At 37.2% G+C, this 20544-nt stretch overlaps 1 protein-coding gene across 1 annotated transcript in view; it reads left to right on the forward strand.

The window, feature by feature from the left end:
- Positions 1-20544, forward strand: part of LOC145984056 (mortality factor 4-like protein 1) — a 156556-nt gene that overhangs the window by 57467 nt on the left and 78545 nt on the right. Inside the window, exons 4-6 of the mRNA XM_083117423.1 lie at positions 7859-8195; positions 9248-9343; positions 11860-11939. Coding sequence (XP_082973549.1) covers positions 7859-8195; positions 9248-9343; positions 11860-11939 — 513 coding nt within the window. The remainder of the gene's footprint in view (positions 1-7858; positions 8196-9247; positions 9344-11859; positions 11940-20544) is intronic.

The raw sequence follows: 20544 nt of genomic DNA on the forward strand, positions 1-20544 counted from the left end.
CGTCGCTACCTTATATCATCCCCCGAGGATCTTGACGTTCTCCCTTGAGATGGGGTGCAACTCGAACTGAGTATGAAGTGTAATGAAGATCATATGTGACTTTTGTAGTTATGATACGCTGTGTATGAATAATTGTGTGTGTGATGTGTTTAGTGTGAGTTTTTTGTCCGGGTTCTTGTTTATGTTATCGTTTTTTAATGTGCGTGTGTGTGTCATTCCCTGATGCTTTCCTCCATGCTATTCTACTTGACAGGGTAACTAATAATTCTAAATTTAATTTTGGTATGCTAATGTTTCTTCTCCCATCTTGTTACTGTTCATCAAACCTCAGTTCTAAAAATGGCTAATCTGGCAACTACGCATCTCGGCGACAGTGGACGAAATTCTGAAGAGGGTCGTCACTCTGCTAATTGCCCTGGCACTCCGCCCCCCACGGTCAGCACAGCCGAAATTCTCGGAAACGAGCTGAAGACTTGTCCGAATTCACTGTTTGTGTCACACGTGAATGCACAGAGCATCAAAGCGCACCTCGATAGTTTCAAAGCTATTTTCCCTCCCCTGAATCTCCACTGCATTCTTGTATCGGAGACGTGGCTTAATCCCCTCACACCCTCCAGCATGGTCTCCTTGCGAGGATACAACGTCTTCCGAAATGACAGGTTGGGGAAACGAGGTGGCGGGGTGATGGCACTGATAAGGAAGGATATTACCGCGGTGGTTGTGGCTAAATCTGATGGTAACTACGCATGAATGACAGAATATCTTTTCCTGGAACTTACCATCAACAAACAGAAGCTACTGCTGGCTGTTGCGTCCCGTCCACCTGGAACGTGCTTTGTAAATTGTGAAGAGGAACTGGCTAAACTCATTCCCATGTACTCGCATGTATTATTACTGGGCAATCTGAACTTTCATTTAGAAACTGACAAACCTGAAGTAAATAAATTCCGTGCTGCTATCTCTTCTTACAATCTAAATATTTTGAAGCTCGATCCTACCGTCTACACAGCTACCTCACATTCTTGGCTAGATGTCATCTTTACAGGAGACTGCTCTCGAATCACCAAACATGGACAAACTAGCGCCTGCGGTCTCTCGTTCCATGACCTTATTTACGTTGCTTAGTCGCTCAATGTTCTGAAATCCAAGCCAAACATAATTGAATACCGCGATTTTAAGAAAATTAACCTTGCTTCTCTAAATGAAGATGCTAATAGAACCCCATGGAATTCAATATACAGCTTCACTAATATTAACAATAAGCTTAATGAATTAAATAGTCTAATCTTACACCTTTTCGACAAACATGCTCCACTAAAGGAAAAACACGTCATGCGGCCTGCTTCCCCCTGGAATACCGACAGCATTCTCACACTTATGGTGGAGCGCGATTCGGCTCACTGCAGGTTTAAATCTGACAAGCGCCTCAAATCTCCAAATACTTTAAATAGTTTTAATAACTACCGCGTGTTGAGAAATCAATGTAATCAGGCCATGTGCAATGCAAAGAGGAGGCTTTCTTATGAATTATTAAATATGCAAGGCAACCCCCGAATGTTGTGGAATAACTTAAGAAATCTAGGGCTAGGAGTGAAACGTAACGTAGATCCTACTCGTGTTTCGTCCCTTGATGAATTAAATACACATTTCTCTCTCTAATTCAATGAATAACTATGCTAAAAATGTTACTATTAGAGCTATAGCAAACCACAAAACAGAAATGATAGAGTTTAATTTTAACCCAGTGTATGAGTTCCAAGTTGCAACTGCAATCGGTCTATCAAATCTGGTTCTGAAGGAGCCGACAACCTCCCATTGCAACTAATAAATATAATTTTACCTCTTGTATTGCCACACATCACTGACATTTTTAATCTCTCTCTGCTATTTTTCCAGATAAGTGGTAAATTGCACATGTTGTTCTTCTCGCCAAGACTGACCCCTCCATTTCCGTTGACAATTTCCGACCTATCAGTATTCTTCCCGCGCTATCGAAAGCATTAGAATACATTGCTCACGACCAAATCAGCCGACATGCAAATGAAGTTCTGGCTCTGTTTCAGTCAGGATTTAGACCTAATCACAGCACTAGCACCGTCATGACTCGCATGACAGACGATGTCAGACAAGCTATGGACTGCAGACAGGCGACAGTTTTAGTTTTATTGGACTACACAAAATCTTTCCAGTTACTCGACCATGATATTCTCATTTCCAAGCTAAAATATTTTTTTAATTTTACCACCTCTGCAACCGACTGGGTCAAATCCTACTTAACTGGATGTAAACAAAGAGTGGTTTATGATGGCAAGTGCTCGGCGCTATCTGAGATCACTTGTGGTGTTCCACAAGGAAGTTTTCTCAGCCCTTTATTATTTTCTTTATACATTAATGACCTGCCAAATATCTTAAAACACTGCCGTTATCACCTGTATGCCGATGACCTCCAGTTGTACTATTCTGCACCCCCAGTAATGTTAAGAGATGGTATTTCCAAGGTTAATGAAGATATAGAGAGGATTGTTAACTGGTCGCTAGACAATGGCATGTATATTAACCCTAATAAAACACAAGCAATTTTGATTGCTTCCGATAAACTGAAACTTTACGTAGATCTTAACATTCAGCCTTCCATTCTTGTTGATTCGACTCACATTCCATTTAACCAAACTTAAAGATCTGGGAATTGTATTAGATGGAAATTTATCATGGTCACATCACACAAGTTCAGCGTGTAGAAAAGCCTTTGCATCTCTGTATTCTATAAGACTCATGGGCAAGTTCCTCCCCACCTCTATCAAGGCCAAACTATGTCAGTCCCTAGTTTTATGTTATTTAGATTATTGTGACGTAGCATATTCCGGCTTAACAGGTGAGTCAGCTAGACGTCTGCAGTGTGTTCAAAATGCCTGCGTACGATACATTTTTAATTTAAAATATTGGGACCACCTATCACCTTATTTTCTCAAATTGGGATGGCTATGTATGCAAGAAAGATGAACGCTGCACACTCTGGTCTTTACAAAGTTCTCAACATCAAGTCACCTTCCTATCTCCTCTCTCGCTTCCAATTTCTTCACGAGTTTCTCTCTCTATCCCCGTCCACAGATGAAACTTCTCCAACTCTTTCTCTGTATCGACTGTAAGACTATGGAATCAGTTGCCAGAAAGTACTAGAACAGTACGCTCCTTCGCTTCCTTAGCAGATGTGTTCGCCACTCTCTTCAGAGTACTCGTTAAATCTTCACCTGTCAAGCAGACTAAAAGGCATATCCAAGTGCATGAATTCTTAAAATACATTGTAATTACTTATATACAATTTTAAATTTTGCATTCCATATATCGTATTTTGTGTATTATATATATTTTGTATTTTGTGTGTTATATTCAGGGCATTAAGACTTGTGTGTATGAGTATAATGTGTGTGTGTGTGTGTACCTATGTGAAATGACTTAATGTACTTTGTGTATAATATAATAATGTATAATTTTATGTGTATGGTTGAGTGTAAGAAAAGGCTTTGTATGGCCTTAGCTCCGCCATTTAAAACAAGGCGTTAATAAATAAATAAATATTTGTGTAACTTAATCCTAAAAATAATATTTTAATAAACTTTTTGGTGCAAGATTAGGATGCACAGACCACTCGCGAATATACATTACAAGTGAATAGTCCAAATTGATGCACATCATTTCTTCTTGACAGTTGACAAAACATTTTTCCAGTCTGAAAAAAAGTTAACACGTTAGTTGTTATTGATTTGTGCATTATATTGCAGAGTACAAAATCAAAAAATTTAATTTTCTGTACCCAGAGATCCTGAGCTGCTATCATTGGTTTTGTTATCGGGTGATATTTGCAGCACAAAATGAGATAAATAATAACAACGATTATGTGACTGAAAAAACAGGGTGCAATGATTGTGGTGAAATACGGTACTTCTAATGCTATGTGACAGAAAATTAGAGGTAAAACTAATTGTGATTTGTCAGCAAAACAATTAAATTGGAAGAGTTAGTGTTATACCCAAAGAGATTGAAGGTTTCTACTACAAATGTCAAGTAGTAGAAACCATTCAAGATTCTATCCATTTGTCGTAACGTTTTCACAAGTTGATTTAGATAACTGGATAAAATACCACCTAGTGTCTGGATAGCATTTGTACAGTCAATGGTGTCGCAGAGAAGAAATCCTTATTGAAGACATTAATACTAGTGTTCCGTAACTATTAAAGGAAGGTGATCAATAGCCCTATTCGTTTCTGACGCTGGTAGACAAAAATTGAACAGAAAAGTACACAGATCCAGAGGTTCTTAACATTCTGAACAATACTTTGTTGTCTTTTTTTTGTGCCTATTTTCAAACTTTTTTTTGCCTCTTTTGTCATTCCAATAAGGCATTATGTTACCTTTTTTTGCCTATTTCACCTTAAGCTGCCCTTTTCAAACATTTTTGCCTCTTGTCATTCCAACAAGGCATTTTGTAAAATTATGTTTATCTTCTTGTATTTGATTTAGTTTTTCAATAACCCTTATTGTTCAAATTATTATTTGTAAATACATTTTAAAGATTTAAGAAGAATTTAAGTCCTTCTCTTCAATTTTTAATGACTCTTCTTCATTTTTCACTGCCTCTTTCTGAAACTTGACTGCCTTTTTTTTTTTTTTTTTTTACACTGCCTTTTCTTCAATTTTGTTGCCTTTTTGCCTGCCAGTTTTAATAGTTTTCAGTGCCTGAACATCCGGGCTCTAGTGATCACATAATTTTAGCTATTATGGACGGGATCATCTTTATCCTTACAATAACGTTTGTTGTGGGATTTTTTTAAAAATAGTAGTATCTCCATCCTCCTTACATATTTTATAAATGAGCTGTTATAAGCTTTTAATAAGTGTGTTAACTGTTTGCAAGTAAGTAAAATGTTGAAACACTCCATTGGTATATAGAGAATTTTAAAAAAAAAGTTTTATAAATGAGTTCCAAGTTCATATTTTTGTACTATTTTTGAGTTTTCATGTTTTGTATATTCTTTTGAAGAAACTTATTTAAAAATGTTTACCAAATGAAATCAATTAGCATTAACAATGCCAGGAAATAGTTGAGAGTCATAGACAGGACGATAATATTTTTGTGTGTTCAGGGGAGGGAGAGTTGCATTAAATCTACCGCTAAATATGCCATCAATATGTGAACAGGCTACGAGATAAATCTTCATTTATTCATAAATGATTTTGTTTTTGCCTTTTAAGGAGACTGAAAAGTAGGGGGCACTTGCTTGCTGAAGGGAATCCGACCCTGTTTCCTCTCTGGTGTGGGTATTACGTGTTGGTGCTTTTATATTGGAATTAGATATTAGTACATTCTGATTTGCCACTTGTAAAGAAAACGTTTCAGAAAAGAATTATGGTAAAATGTGAATTCTTGAACTTCCAACCTTGGGTCTGCCTGTAGAAGGGGACAGCAGGGCACTTGAGCAAGCGATTTAAAAATTACACCTTTAACAATATGGTGGTCACATGAAATTTTGCAGCACAAAATAAGAGAAATAATAATTGTTTATATTGCTTCAGTTAGTAAAAACATTAGTGATTTTCAAAGTATAAAATTTTTTGGCAGGTACCATGCTGAAATACCAAATTTTTATTTTGACAAGCACCCTAGTGCATGCTTTGACTTAATTTACACATTGTGCACACATAAGCATGTAAGGCATAACAGAAGAATTGGTTTGAATAAAATCAGTGTCAAACAAGGAATAGCATACATGTACATTTATACTTGGTTGGCTATTTAACCCTTTCAGCCCTGATTTTTTCGGTTGCATAAAAAAAAAATTCACCATAATTAAAAACTTGTTTTTTGGGGTAAGGAAACCCAAAATGATGTTCAAAGTATTATATTTCATGAAATACAAGGTGTGCACTTTTGTGTACAACAGTCTCAATGGTAATTCTTTGTAGTAGTATTCCGAGTTGGTTTTTATACATATTATAAGCCATGCATTATAGTTTATATTCTTGCAAATAATCTCCATCACTATGTGGCCCATCCAGATTGACTTCATCATATTTACCCAATTCACTGTCTTTCAATATAGCTTCATACAGAGCATCTTCATCGATGTCTGATAAATTGCAATTTTCCAAGCAGTTCAAAAGGCATTCGATTCCCTTCTCTTTCAGAAAGGTTTTTTGGTTTAGCATGATGTTTTTTTTTTATTCATTGATTGATTGAGTTGGTGTTTGAAGTCCACTTTATGCACAGTACTGCTAATCGGGACTGGACCTACAGTTTAAAGTGGGATCCGAACCACTATGTGCCTCCACTGGGCATCGAACCAAGGACTCCTTGATTACAAGGCAATGACGCTTCCAATTTGCCATCAGGGAGGCACGATATTTTTTGTCATGTGAAGGGTCTCAAATATATGTAATTTACTTATTTTGTTCCTTACACAGTATCAGATACAAATTAGGGTTAAAGTTTACTGCAGGGGGTGTCCTCTTGATTCTTACATAACAAATTGGAATAAAAATGCATTTACTTTGTAAGTAAAATTTAACTCACATTAGTATCCAAATAATATATGTAATGTATTTTATTTATAACTTATTTTATCTCCAGTTGAAAAATGTGGTGGTCTAGTCGGTAGGGTGTCTACCACATGAGACACCCAGGTTCAATTCCCGCGGTGGTTGATCTAAGGGTGGAATTTTTCTGGCTTTACCCCCCGCATAAGTGGCTTTGGGGTTCACCCAGTCTCAAATGAATGAGTACCTGGGGGCAACCCTGGGGAATAAAGGTAGCCGGAGCATGGTACTGATCACATCACCTTCAAAATGGCTGAGATCAAGAATGTGTTGGGCCCTACCACCACATCCTCTAAATGTGTCTTCATGCATGGTGAACTTTGCCTTTATCTTACGAGTAAAGAAATATAAAATTAATATTCTCTTTGCACTTTTATCTTCCTATATTTTATATTTTTATTTTTAGACAATATGCAAAGGAGTAATAGACTCCCACACAGTAAGAATAGGATAATGCAATAGTCATTTTTATGTCCAACATGTGAACAATCCTAATTTACAAAATATCTGATAATATATCCCTTCTTGTGGGTTGGTATTGTGTATATGTGGCTATATTCCTTTAAATCGAGAATGTCAAACACGAAATCCAATCAAATTAGTGTTTACTAGGTTTTACTAGCACCCGGCAATATAAGAAACAAGAGGAAATAGTTATTCTTTACTCTATTTACAAGCACATAGGACATCTCTAAAGACCTGATGTGTACAATCGTGTACGTCAACAAATACTGTGTGAGTACACATAACGGAAACAATGAAACCAAAAACTATGTAAAGATTCTAAAAATATGAATATTCGCAAACATAGAAATTAGAATATACACACATTATATTGCATAAATAAATTATTTTCATAATAATAAATGAGGACTTAGCAGGAGTAGTACCTGCCATGTCTGCAACCTTTCACAATACTGTATATATTATCTAACTTCAAAGGTGAGGTGGCGACACCTGCAGTTTCCAAAACAAGTTCTAAACACTTCTTCAGAAGTCATCAATCAACTGCCGGCATCGTAGTTTTAAGTGGGCGGCAGCAAAATAATGATTTCAATGACGTACACATATGTAACAGTCAGGGCCGAAAGGGTTAAATCAGTCAATTTTAGATATTTGTTATTCCTCATTCAGTGCTCATTTTATTGGTTGCAGTGTGAAGTTAGTGGTTCGAGTATATTATCACGTAGTTCTCAAATAGCTGTAAAATTTCTAGTGACTGTTATTGAGATTTCATGGAAAAATTACTTTTTGTTTTTACTTTCAGCCGAAGCAAGAAAAACGCTAAGAGGAAGACAAAAGCAAAGACAACTAGTCCTTCAGAAGAAACTGATGTCCACAATGTTGATGAAGGATCAGAGGTGGAGCTGAAAATCAAGGCCCTAGAAAACAGTGGAGCTTCAAAACGAAAGCAAGTAGTTCCCAAGAAATTCATCACCAAGGCAGAAGGCAGTGCTTTAAAGCAAGAACAAAATGATGCCCAAAATTATGCTGAGGAAGCATCAGTCTCTGCCTCTGATATGCCTCTTCATGCCAAAGAAAAGCATGCTCGAAATTTGAGATCAACGAAGGTGGAAGCTTTGCCTGAGGAGAGTGTTAAGTTGGTGAGTTTTATGCATGCCATTAAATGTCAAAACACCAAAAAAAGGAACAATATTTACTGCCATTCTTTCAGATTTTAAGCATTTGTTTTCTTAAGTGCCCTGAACATGCATATATTTTTTAAAAAAAATCTTTATTGTTTCCAATTTGGAAACTTTTAAATTTTTTAAGTGTGTTATGATTTTAATTTATTATCTCTACTTCTAAGTGACATCTAGACCTGATATTGCAAAAGTGTTATTTTCTTACACTTAAAGATGGTGTATAAAGCTAAAACTTGACTTGAATTTGAGGGTGTGTTTCATTATGTACACTTTGTTAATTACTAATTAACCCTATATTGAAATTTCTAAGCCGTGAATTCTGCTTTGTTACAGCATAGTTGTGGAAGCGCATCAATTGCTTGTGACGAACTTTGAGACCATACTTTTTTAGAGATGTAGTACTGAAATGACTAGCTGACATGCCAGCACATCTCATGAAAAGAGAAAATATGTGCATATGATTCGGATGTAAATTGTAAATTTCACTTCCACTTAGTTGGAGTGTCTTGATAGACATTCTATATCTAAAAATATTTTGCGATTACATGGAGATAGGTAATTACTCTGAAGTTCATGTTTCATTTTTCCATGCCATTTTAGTGCGCAAAATGATTTCACCACTTGTCTAGTGGCTTTGTCAGGAGACAGTACATGAATGCATGATGAAGCCACCAGACAGGTGGTGAAATCAATCTTGAACAAAAGCTGCATGGAAAAATGAAACTTGAACTTATTAGTGAATTAGACATTCTGTGTCATTTTAGTCATATACCTTGTTTTTTCTGTAGTATACATTATCCATTTGAAACTCTTGGTTGCATATATTTTTTTATGGTTTCACCATAAATTACTGGGAACATTTTACATTAGAGTTATTTCCTGATGAGAGGTTTATCTGCTCTTTGGATGTATGCTGTTTATCCACTTTGCTATGCCACAATATTGCAGAATTTCAGTACAGTCAATTTCATAATTGGCACAATGTACATTAAACATTGTGTTCATTTCAGGAGAATCCACCTCTACCGAATAAATTGGTTCAGTTGCCATACAGCTTGATGCACTGGTCGCGTATTGACAGAGAGATGATTACGTTGAAGAAAAAAGTAAGTATCACTTCAAATTTTATTTATTTCTTACAATAAAAGGATAATGTTAAGTAGCATGTCAGAGTAAGGTTTATTTGAAATTGTTTTTTTATTTGGTAAAATTATTTTTTGTTGGTAATATGATGGGTAAGGCTTAGTAGATCAGCTTGCATCTGAATGTTTGAATTCAAATCTTGATCATATTGTGGGTGTTTCATTGTGTTCATTCAGTACTTCATCATTCATTTGTTGTTGTCATTGTAGTATTCCTAAAGATGTAGAAAATCAGTGAAATATATCCAAATTAAACTAAGCAAAATGTAGGTCTGGCAACTTGATTACATTCTTTCAAATTTTTCTATAGTGCTTTTTAGTCAATTTGTCTTGCAGCTAGCATGCTGGGCAGTGAGAGCACATCTGCTGGCATTTAGACCCACAGCTGTACGTTGACCTGGGCACTGGACATATCAGTGCTTCAGGATCCAGGTAGCTGGTGTCCATTCTGCACATGTTTGTGAAGTTTAACGTGCTATCAAGTGTTTTGTTTTGTTTTAGTTTACTTTTAACTGGTGCTTATTTGTTAGTCTAATAGTGCCATGCTACATGTACAATTGAAAACAATGAATTCGCCATTATGATTTCTGGTAGGAATGTTAGAAGGCATTTTGCAGCAGAATTCCCAGATGTTCCCATTCCACACAGTGTGTGTGTTTGGAAACTTGTGAACAAATTTAGAGAAACAGTGTATGTTCTTGATAAGAAGTGAAGGTTGAAATTACATGTGCTTACTGAGGAGAAATTAGACAATGTTGGAGCACAATTGGAACATACCTCTCTAAATCCCTCTGGTGCCTTTGCCCAAGAAACAGGCATTTCCATGATATCTGCATTTTGAGCTTCTAAACCTGAAGCCATACATTATAAGAGTTGAAAGAAAATATTAGGAAAGAAATTGAAGCAATTTCAGAACAGAAGAACCGATATGTGTTAGGGAAAACTTCCTAAGAAGATGCTGTAAATGTGTGGATGCAGGAGGACATTTCCAACAACTCTCGTAACCAGGGGAGCCTACAGATGGGTTTGCAGATGCAGGTTGCATTCGCCTAACTTTTTTGGGGGGATTTTTTTATTTTGTTTTTTTTTGTGATGGAAATTTGACTGAACAAAAATTTCTGCATTGGACAGAAGTTGATCTTCGTTAACATGTAATTATCACTTCCTATGCTGCTAAGGGACAGGTAATAATTACAGTAGAACCCCAATTTTACGTTCCCGGGTTTTACATTTTCCCACATTATACATTCAATCTTTATGGTCCCAACGCAGCACAATGCTATAAAAAATTAGCTCGATATTACATTTCCCTGTATTTTAAGTTTTTCCAGCTTTTTCCCCCTGAAAAACTTAAAATTGAGGTTCCACTGTATTATTTGGGGGGGGGGAGGGTTCTTACATATGAAGTTTGAAATTGTCAGGTAAATGCTTGTGGGGAGAATAAGCATTAAATTTGTGGTTGATTATCACCGGAATTCTTTTAGGGAGGATTGAGCATTAAATTGGAGGGGGATTTTCTTGAGGGGGATATCAATATAAAGTCATAGATTGACACAGAATGTCTATAGTAAGGGGGGATCGAACTATGAAGTTTGGCAGGGGGCAATATTTAACAATTTGGAATAAAATTTTTATGGTCATTATTTAGACTACCATTTTTCTGTACTGGAAGTTGTATGATATCAAGCTAAATTGTAAATGTAAACTCCCCTGAAAATGACCCTCTGATCATCATTTTTGTCTTCAAACAACTTTTAAAACTAAGATTAAAAATTTACAAAATATATTTTGCTGTATCCCGTCCCCTCCCAGAATGAAGTTATGTAATATCTACTTTTACAATTCCAGTTCCTCCGGGAAAAAAAATTGCATTTGCCAGTGGTGGTCCCAATTAGATTTTTATATCTTATCATTAAGTTGTGGGCTTTTCAATATTTATTACCCATCCAAAAACATTGCTTATGCATAATTTATTTTCTGACATTTCAAATTGTCTAAGGAATCAATGTGCTAGCTTTCTGCATTTCGAAAAATTTATGTTTTAAGATATAACTGTCGACAACTTGACAAACTATTACATTCAGATTAAAATCAAGTACAATATGTATATTTATCAAAATCATTTTGGGGAGATTATGATTAATTAATTTCGGGGGGACTGCATGCGGGGTCTAAGGGAGGATGGGCACCCCTTGTAACAATTTACATGCACATTTTAATTGTCACTGTCAGTGTACAAGCTTATTTCATTACTAGCCTTTCCAGTTACGCGGATGTTGCATCCAGTTTGCCAGCAGATATGCTCTTACTGCCCAGCATGCTAGCCTCCACTCCATGGACAACTCGACCATGAAAAGCACTGTTTTTTGTATAGCCTAATGAACCTTCTAACCACTTACACCAAGATTTTTTTTTCTTTTTAAATTTTAATTTGGTTTTGAGTATTGTAATTTGAAACACATTTTGTGTTTTATTTTCAGATTGTGAATCTTCCAGCTGTGAAGAATATACAGGAGATATTAGAAGACTTTGTCACACTTAGAAGTGATATTCCTGAACAGTAAGTGATTATGGCTTGAAATTCTTTGAGATTTAAGTTAGAACAAATTAGGGATGTTGGAACAAGGGGTGAAAATGGGTTACTCACCCCCCCCCCCCACACACACACACATAATAGTTATCAATTTAATCTTTATAGGACAAGCATATCCTGCCACATGAATTCCACTCAGGAATCATAAGTATACACAATATTTCAGTTCTCTTTTTGGTTCATTCATATACATATGAAGGTATGACATATTCGAATTACAAAAAAAAATATCTATTGTCACTATTATTAGTGGCAGACTGGTTAGCACAGCATACTACAATACCTGGGGTCACAGGTTCGAATCTCAGCCTGGCCATGGGTGTTATCTGTGAGTGTTTACTATATTATCACTCATCCTCATCTCCACAATTAGCCATAAGTGGCAGAAAAGCAAAGTAGAATAAACCTCTTAGTATTATGGGATATATCTTTTAGATTGGGCTATAACTTTTGAACCACCACTTTTTGCTTATGTGTTTCACTTTTAAAAATAATAATGAAAAGAAATGGACACTAGAACAGTGTTCGACAATCAGGCGTTAATTGGTGAAACTCTGATTCCAAGAATCCCTTATCTTAAACATACATTCCGATCTATTTCCACTTATCAGTGCTCAAAGCTAGAATTGATCTCCTGGGAGGAAGGGGGGTGCTTTGTAAACAAAGTCCATTTTCAAAAGTGTAACTATAACAAAGGTAAATTATGTGTGTGTGTGTGTGTGTGTGTGTGTGTGTGTGGAGGGGGGGGTGTCATTAAATTATTATAAAACATAACATTTGGAAATATACAAATACTACAGTTTTTTGTAATATCTTCTAAAGCATCTCTTGAAGTGTTACTTGATTGCTACTGACATCATCCCTTACTACACATCCCATACTGCTTTTAATGATACAGATATTTATATCATACAAGCAAAATGCATAAAATTCAATGGGATGTTCTTGTGATGACTGTTCTTGCCTCACCAGTGAACAAGGAAAAAAACGAAGCATGGTGCTGCAATCTAGCGTGATTTTAAGGAATCACTTGCCAGAAAGCAAATGAACGTAAAAGGGCGATATACATGTTCAGGGCATTGTAACTGACTTGTGACAGGAAATCATGTATTATTTATTAAAATAGTTTATACTTCACGATTTCCATCACATCACTAAGATTACAGGTGTGGAAGGAATGTGGATGATGTCGCAGATGTTTGTCAAAATGGGAGGCCGCACCAGGGGCGGCTAAAGTACAGATAAAGAAGTTTCCTTATGGAAGAACTTTCTAAAGTCGAGAGAATATTCTAAATACTTGCAGCTACTTAGACTTCTGCTCATAAACAAGATGAACGAATGTAACAGTTGCTGTTCATGTTCTGTGAATTTATCCTTCAGTAAGTTGTGAATATCAAGGGGGCTGTTGGCAGTGCCAAGGGGAGCTCAGCCCCCCTGATCCCTGCCTGGCTACAGACTTAGTTCAAAGTAAAGGATACCAAAATGCAAATAATCAAATAACGTTCATCATCATCATCATCATTGTTATTATTACGTGCAAGCGTATAAAACACATTTTTTTTAGCTTCAAATAAAACATTGAATCATATTTGTACCTAAGAGGAAGACTAACTTGACAGCAAAATCCTTTCTATTACATTGAAAACAATTTAATGGGGCACCTATACTAACTACTGTATCAAGTAAATACTTGAAGTAAATTGTACAGTAACGTTAGATTTGCAAGCAAAAAAAAAAATCAAAAATTTCCTTGCAAAACCAATTTGATTGGAATTTCAGTGAGAAAACTGACAATTAACACCAACGTACTAGTGTGAAATTAACTATAAAAAATCATTAATAAGAACAAAAATTACAGGAAACATGGAAGGGGAAAATTCCTTCCCTGGTTGGGAATTAAATAAGATGTAGAGGTGGGGGAACAAAATGTAAAGAGGGGGAGATTCCCTAGCTTCCCCTTCAAATATGTCACATCCAGCAAAAGAGTAGGCAACAAGACGCCATGATATAGCTACATAAAACACACACACCGGGCACATGCAAGGGACATAAAGGGATCACTCAAAATAGTTGTTCATTTCACTTCGCACCATAAGCCGCTTCACTTGAGAATCAGGATGCTCGGATTTTTGCATTTTATGGAGCATCAATCTGGACCAGGGCTGCCAATTGGAAGGGGGAGGGGATAATGATGCAGACGGCGGCATCAAAATTTTTGGAGAGGGCTACTTTTCCTTTCAATATCATAAAAGTCAACATACTTTTGTAAAATATATGTATAAAAAGGATATCATGCTGCAATGTGTCTGATGAGGTGGAGAGGAACGTTTTTAATTAGTAATTAATTCATTATAATTGGTTCAAAGTCCCTTTTGCTACTAGGTGCACCATATTTAATCCGCTATATGAAGAGAAGGAATAATTTGGAGAAGTGCCAGATGAAGTAATATACTGAAGACAAGTTATACAACTTTTGCAATATTTACTGACATCTTTGACTAATCCATCCCAAGTATAATTCTCTAGGACCTTAAACAATGTCTTTCCATGTCCTAAGTGCGCAGATAATAAATCATCATGCGAAGATTTAAGCACTTCACTCTTCAAATTCTCTGGTACCCACATCTTCAATCTGGAGCTAAACGGTGGATAAAGTCCAGTGTTTTCGTCAAGGAAACGGTAAAGCAGTCCATCATCGTCGAAACAGGAATGTTGCAGATAAAAGTCAAATTTTCTCTTCTCTCTTGCAGCCTTTATTTCAACTTCTTCCCCATTTAAACATCCAATTAATTTCGATAAATAAGGATCACTCTGTTGTTCTCCTTTCCACATTTCTTTATCGTTAAGATCTACGGGCGGCAAAGTTTCTTTCTGTCCGTCTGTCTGTCTTCTGTTTACAGTGTTGCCAGCTGCATCTGTAAACATCGCTTCCGTTTTCCTTTTCTGCTTCCGGTCGAATTTCTGACACACTTTGCCTTCGACTTTAGGAATATCATGATGTTCCATTATCGTCCCATCAGGCATCTCTAATCTGAAATATCCTTCAGGCTTGATGTCCTCTATCGGATAATTTTCTTCTGCATCCGAAGATCCAATGTAATTCTCCCTCTCAGAGAATTCTGCTTCGATCCTCGACAAGTAGTCAACCGCTGTGTTATTCCTACCGGCAATGTATTTTACTGTAACTGGAAACCTGGTCACCCTGTTTATCATTCTGTTTATGTGGCTCGGAATCTGAGAAGATTTCAAGATATACACGAGCGTAGAATGGTCAGTGTAAGCGATCACTTCTGGTGCTTGCAGAATTCAAATTTCTCCAGGCCCATGGTCAACGCAAATAACTCTTTCGCTGTGACAGAATAAGAACGCTGAGTTTCAGACAGCTTCTTACTCCCAAATGCAACAGTCTGCAATTTTCTGGTTTCATCGTCCTCCTGAGCGACGATATTGCCAAGCGCTATGTCAGAGCAGTCTACAAACAAGTGAAACGGTTTCGAAACGTCAGGAATCTTGAGATCAGGACTATTTACAATTGCATTCTTCATTTTCTGCAAACTCTTTTCTTGTTCTTTTCCCCAAGAAATTTTCCTATTTCCTTGTAACAAGTCCGTGATCGGTTTGGATATCTTTGCTTGGTCCTTTATGAAATCCGACAGAAAATTTAAGAAACCTACTAGTCTCCTAACCTGCTTGATATTTCTCGGATGCTGCAATTGCTCTGCCTGTTTACTCTTACTTTCTGCACAATATATCGTATTTTCTGAAATTGTAAACCCAAGAAAATCAATCTTCTTTCTGAAGAGACGCGACTTTCGATAGCTAATCGTCAATCCTTTGTCTTTCATCTTTCCCAGGACAGAATCCAACACTCTCAGTTGTTCTTCCTCGGTAGCGTTTGCAATCACTACGTCATCATAACAACATATTGCATCAGTTTGATAATGCTCTCCTAGCGTCTTCTGCATCAGTTCTGCAAGGTGAAAAGGTCCACTATGACAGCCATAAAATAACCTTTTGTATCTAAACGTTCCCATTTCTGTCAAGAAACCTGCATATTTTCTTGTTAGTTTGTTTACATATTTTCACATGGCCATATCTTCGTTCCTATGTGCAGTAGATGCATGAGACCAACGGCATTATGTTTCTCTGCGTGTGCTCTTTTATATTATGCATGTTATTGTATATCGTTCCATTTAAAAAAAATATGACTTTGCTCCAGATGCCCCATTAGTCGATATTTTTCGACCCACCCCATACCTCCGATTTACGAGCCCCATTTGATATTATTGTTTCCCGCAAACCTCACATCGCTACTGTTTCTGGTTTCTTCGCTATTTCAGGTGGTACTTTTAGGTGCCTCACGCGGTATATATATATATATATCAGGGTGGCGACAGACCTGGAAAACCTGGAAAACCGGGAAAAGTCAGGGAATTTGAGGTGTCAAAAAAAGTCAGGGAAATGTCAGGGAATTTCGTCATCATTGACTTCGAACACTCTGTTGACGAAAATTGTTATAACTCGGGCACTATGGGAGCAAGCTACTTCGGATAACTTTTGTTTTGCAGCTAAAACATCAGTGCATGCAACGGTGTACAATTTCCAAACCGGACCGAGGAAGGGGGTTTTGGGGGGCACGTCCCCCGAATTTCAATGGAAAAAACAAAAATCTGGAGTTTGCCCCCACTTCTCCCGCTATTTTGGGAAGAAGTAGCAAACTTTAGTATTATTTTCAAAGAATGGACACTTCTCAAGAGAATGAAACATGTTTTATGTTCTTGGGTGCCATACAAGTTGAATAATAAGCCAATTTTTTTTAATTTTTTTTTACGAAAAATAACTATTTGCATTTTTGGAGGAAAATTGTTATAACTCGGGTACTATGGAAGCAATCTACTTCGGATAAGTTTTGGTTTTCAGCTAGAACATCAGAGAATGCAACGGTGTACAATTCAGAACGCTGAACCGAGGAAAGGGGGTTTGGGGGGAGCGACTACCGAATTTCAATGAAAAAAAAAATAATTAAAAATCTGGAGTTTACCCCCTCTTCTCCCGCTATTTGGGAAGAAGGTGCAAACTTTAGTATTCTTTTCAAAGGATGGACATTTCTCAAGAGAATGAAACATGTTCCATGTTCATTGGTGCAATACAAGTTGAATAATATGCCAAAATGTGATTTTTCTTTTTTTACGAAAAATAGGTAATTTGCATGTTTGGAGGAAAATTGTTATATCTCGGGTACTATGGGAGCAATATACTTCGGATAAGTTTTGGTTTTCAGCTAAAACATCATAGCATGCAACCGTGTACAATTCAGAACACCGAACTGAAGAAGGGGGGGGGGGGGGTTGTGGGCGCGACCACCGAATTTCAATGAAAAAACAACATAAAAATCTGGAGTTTACATCCTCTTCTCCCGCTATTTTGGGAAGAAGGCGCAAACCTTAGTATTCTTCTCAAAGGATGAACATTTCTCAAAAGAATGAAATATATTTCATGTTCTTTGGTGCCATACAAGTTGAATAATGAGCCAAAATGTGAAAGAAACTCTGTTCGGAAATGTGGCATGGATATGTTGCAGAGAGCGGGGGGGGGGGGGGGGGGTGAGGTTGGTCATCAATATGAATTTCCCAGGCTTGCTCCAGACCTGTCCGAGTTTCCACACAAACATAAGAGTATGAAGGTCCAAAAAGCACATTCATTTCGTAATCAGCACCATGATACCATATGGTATCATCGGGCCAGTACTCACCTTACTCTGATGATACCATGGTTGGTATCATCGGAGGAGTAAAGGTTAAGCCTCTAAATATTATGTTATTATGTGGAAAATGCATTGAATTATCATTTTTTCTTGTCCGTATGGGAGTAGTAAGGGGACCTGTCGACAGATGGAGGGGATAAGAGCGGGTGGCGCCGTCCGATAGTTGTCGGACATCGTAGTAAGGCATTTTGTTGGGCAAACTGAAGGAACATGGAAACAAATATGTTCCATTGATACATACGATTTTTGTTGAATATCGCCACCCGACAAAGTATCTCACTACAACATGCAACAGAAATTGAATGGACTGAAACATCCAACAAAAATCGCATGCATAAACAAGAAGAGCTTTAGACTGAAAATATGCTGCTGGAATTTTATTACTCTTCTGGCTCACTTCACCTTATTGAATGTAGCAGTGCTTGCGAAGGCTTTCTTTTATAATCCTGACGTATTACTGGTTTCGCACAAGTTAACATACGTTTACAATGACATTGCAATATTCTTAGATATCAAGAAGAATCCAACCAAACGGGATATATATTAAATACTATCACGAAAAAGTGAAACATAAAACTGCATTGGTGAACGTTTTAAAAATTGGCAAGTGCATGCTCCCAACCTCAAATATACTGCAACACTTGTATTGCAATGAAATTAACGCCACTCTCTGTCCTGTCTGTTTAATCTCGTGAGAGATGGTCTTAAATCTCTCACTGAGTGAAGTTAATGTCCAATATTATGAAATAAAATACTAATAATAAATACGTAAATATTCTAATATCATATTTACTCAAATTATTCAATCATAACAGCAAATCACTTTCTTCAAGAATTGACTTTTCTCTGCCAGCCCTGCTAAATTTTCACTTTCCATCTACTGATTTATACGAGGGGTGGCCAGAAAGTAATTTCCAATTACTAGGTACATTGATTTTTTGCAAACTCCAAAACCGTGAAAAATGGTAATTGCTGCGAAATTATGTTTAGGAATGTGCAGTGATGTCTGGACACATTTTTCGCCCATTCGAAATATCGAAATAATGCGAATTATAGGCATTTTTAGCGATTTTTTTTAAAGAAATGCCCTAAAACAATGAAAAATTCCATGAAATCCAACACCCTTGTCTTTTCTAGGCCATGTTTGTGTACATAGAACATGTAAGTTTTCCAACATTTTACTCAAGAGTAAACTATAGAGTTATACGTACGTGGAATAATTCCGACAGCCACATTAAATCATTTATTTCCCACGATTTTTTCAACTTCTATCAAAACCATTTGCATCACAGAGCAAAGTGGCAGGGTTCTAACAGGAGATCGAGTGCGTATCTACCGTCACACGGGAGCCACATCTTCGTATTTGTCGCACGAGATATGTTTTGAATTACCAAGCTAAGTGCGCACTATCGGCATTTGTCGAGTGAGTAATAATGGAGCTCAGTCGTTAGGGCATCTGACTACTATGTGAGAGACCCGGGGTCGATCCCCTGCGGGGGAGAACCGGGATGTTTTCCACCTATTCAAACTGCTCCGGCGCCCACCCAGCATCATATGAAGCTGGTACCTTGAGGAAACTTTGAGGGATAAAGGTAGCCAGGAGTGTGGTGCTGATCACATTACCCCCAACTTCAGCCGTGATCAAGAAAGTGTGGGGCCCTAACTCCACACCAAAATTCCATTATCTAAAATCCTTACCTTAAAATTAATAAAGGGGTATGGAAAATAACTTTCCCAAAATAACTTTCAAGATATCAAACTCTCGCGAAGAGGCATAAGCCATGTGACTTACAATTTGAAACAGTAGTTTAAAAACACCATGAAGGTATAATTTTAGATATTTGTCAGAAAATGTGCTAAAATGAAAATGTGAATTTTGGGAAAAATTTTCGGCATAATCACCACCGTTGTTCTGGCATGTGTCGCAGCATGGCACTAAATGTTGTATGCCCATGGTATATGTGTCTGACAGCAAAGACTGGAACTATCTTTACAGCAATGTAGCTGTCAAATCGTTGCCTTGCCAGAAAACTCTTCAGTTAAACAAAGAGATGAAAGTAGGTACATTCAAGGCCAGCGCTGTACAGGGAGTGGTCTAAGATCTCTCACCTGAAGTGATGCAAAGGGCCCGTGTGTACTCAGCTCTATGGGGTTGTGCTTGTGCACATTCGATTGGCCTTCCGTGAATTGTCTGCACCATCGTCTGACCATACTATCACGCACGACGTCCGGTCTGCACAACTCACACGATTGCTCTGTGCCAAATTCTGAGCGTGCAATGTAGGCTACATCGCAGTCGGTGAGAGACTTTATGAGAGCTGCAATCTTTAACCTAGAACCGTCCTAAACCGGCTACATTGCAACTGTACCAGATTACAGCTACATGCCACTTCTTCCTGCCTGTATGTGTGTGTGTCGCTCTCCGACCACTAGTGTTGCGTATAGGCACTATTGGAGCATTTTCAGGATGCCCCTCGTATATGAACTTTCAGAAGCTTTTATTATTAGAGTGTTCCTGTTTTAATGTGTTGGTTAGCTAAATCAGGTACCTATACAATGCAATTCTATAAATTCCTTGCGTTAAATTTCTAATACTTACATACCCTTTTCGTCAGCATTAATGGTATAACTGCATGTTGTCAGTTTCACAGCACTTCACTTGGATATACTGTACTGAAGCAGAAATCCCATCGATAATGTAAGGAAATATGACACTTTCTTTTGTTTGATTCAGTTGTTTCACTTATATGCAAGAGTTAAGTTGTTTGCTTTACAGAGAAGAGAGAAGTAGCTTTATGCATTGAAAAA

Source organism: Lepisma saccharinum, chromosome 2 (assembly GCF_977018435.1).
Source record: "Lepisma saccharinum chromosome 2, izLepSacc3.1, whole genome shotgun sequence".
Classification (NCBI taxonomy): domain Eukaryota; kingdom Metazoa; phylum Arthropoda; class Insecta; order Zygentoma; family Lepismatidae; genus Lepisma; species Lepisma saccharinum.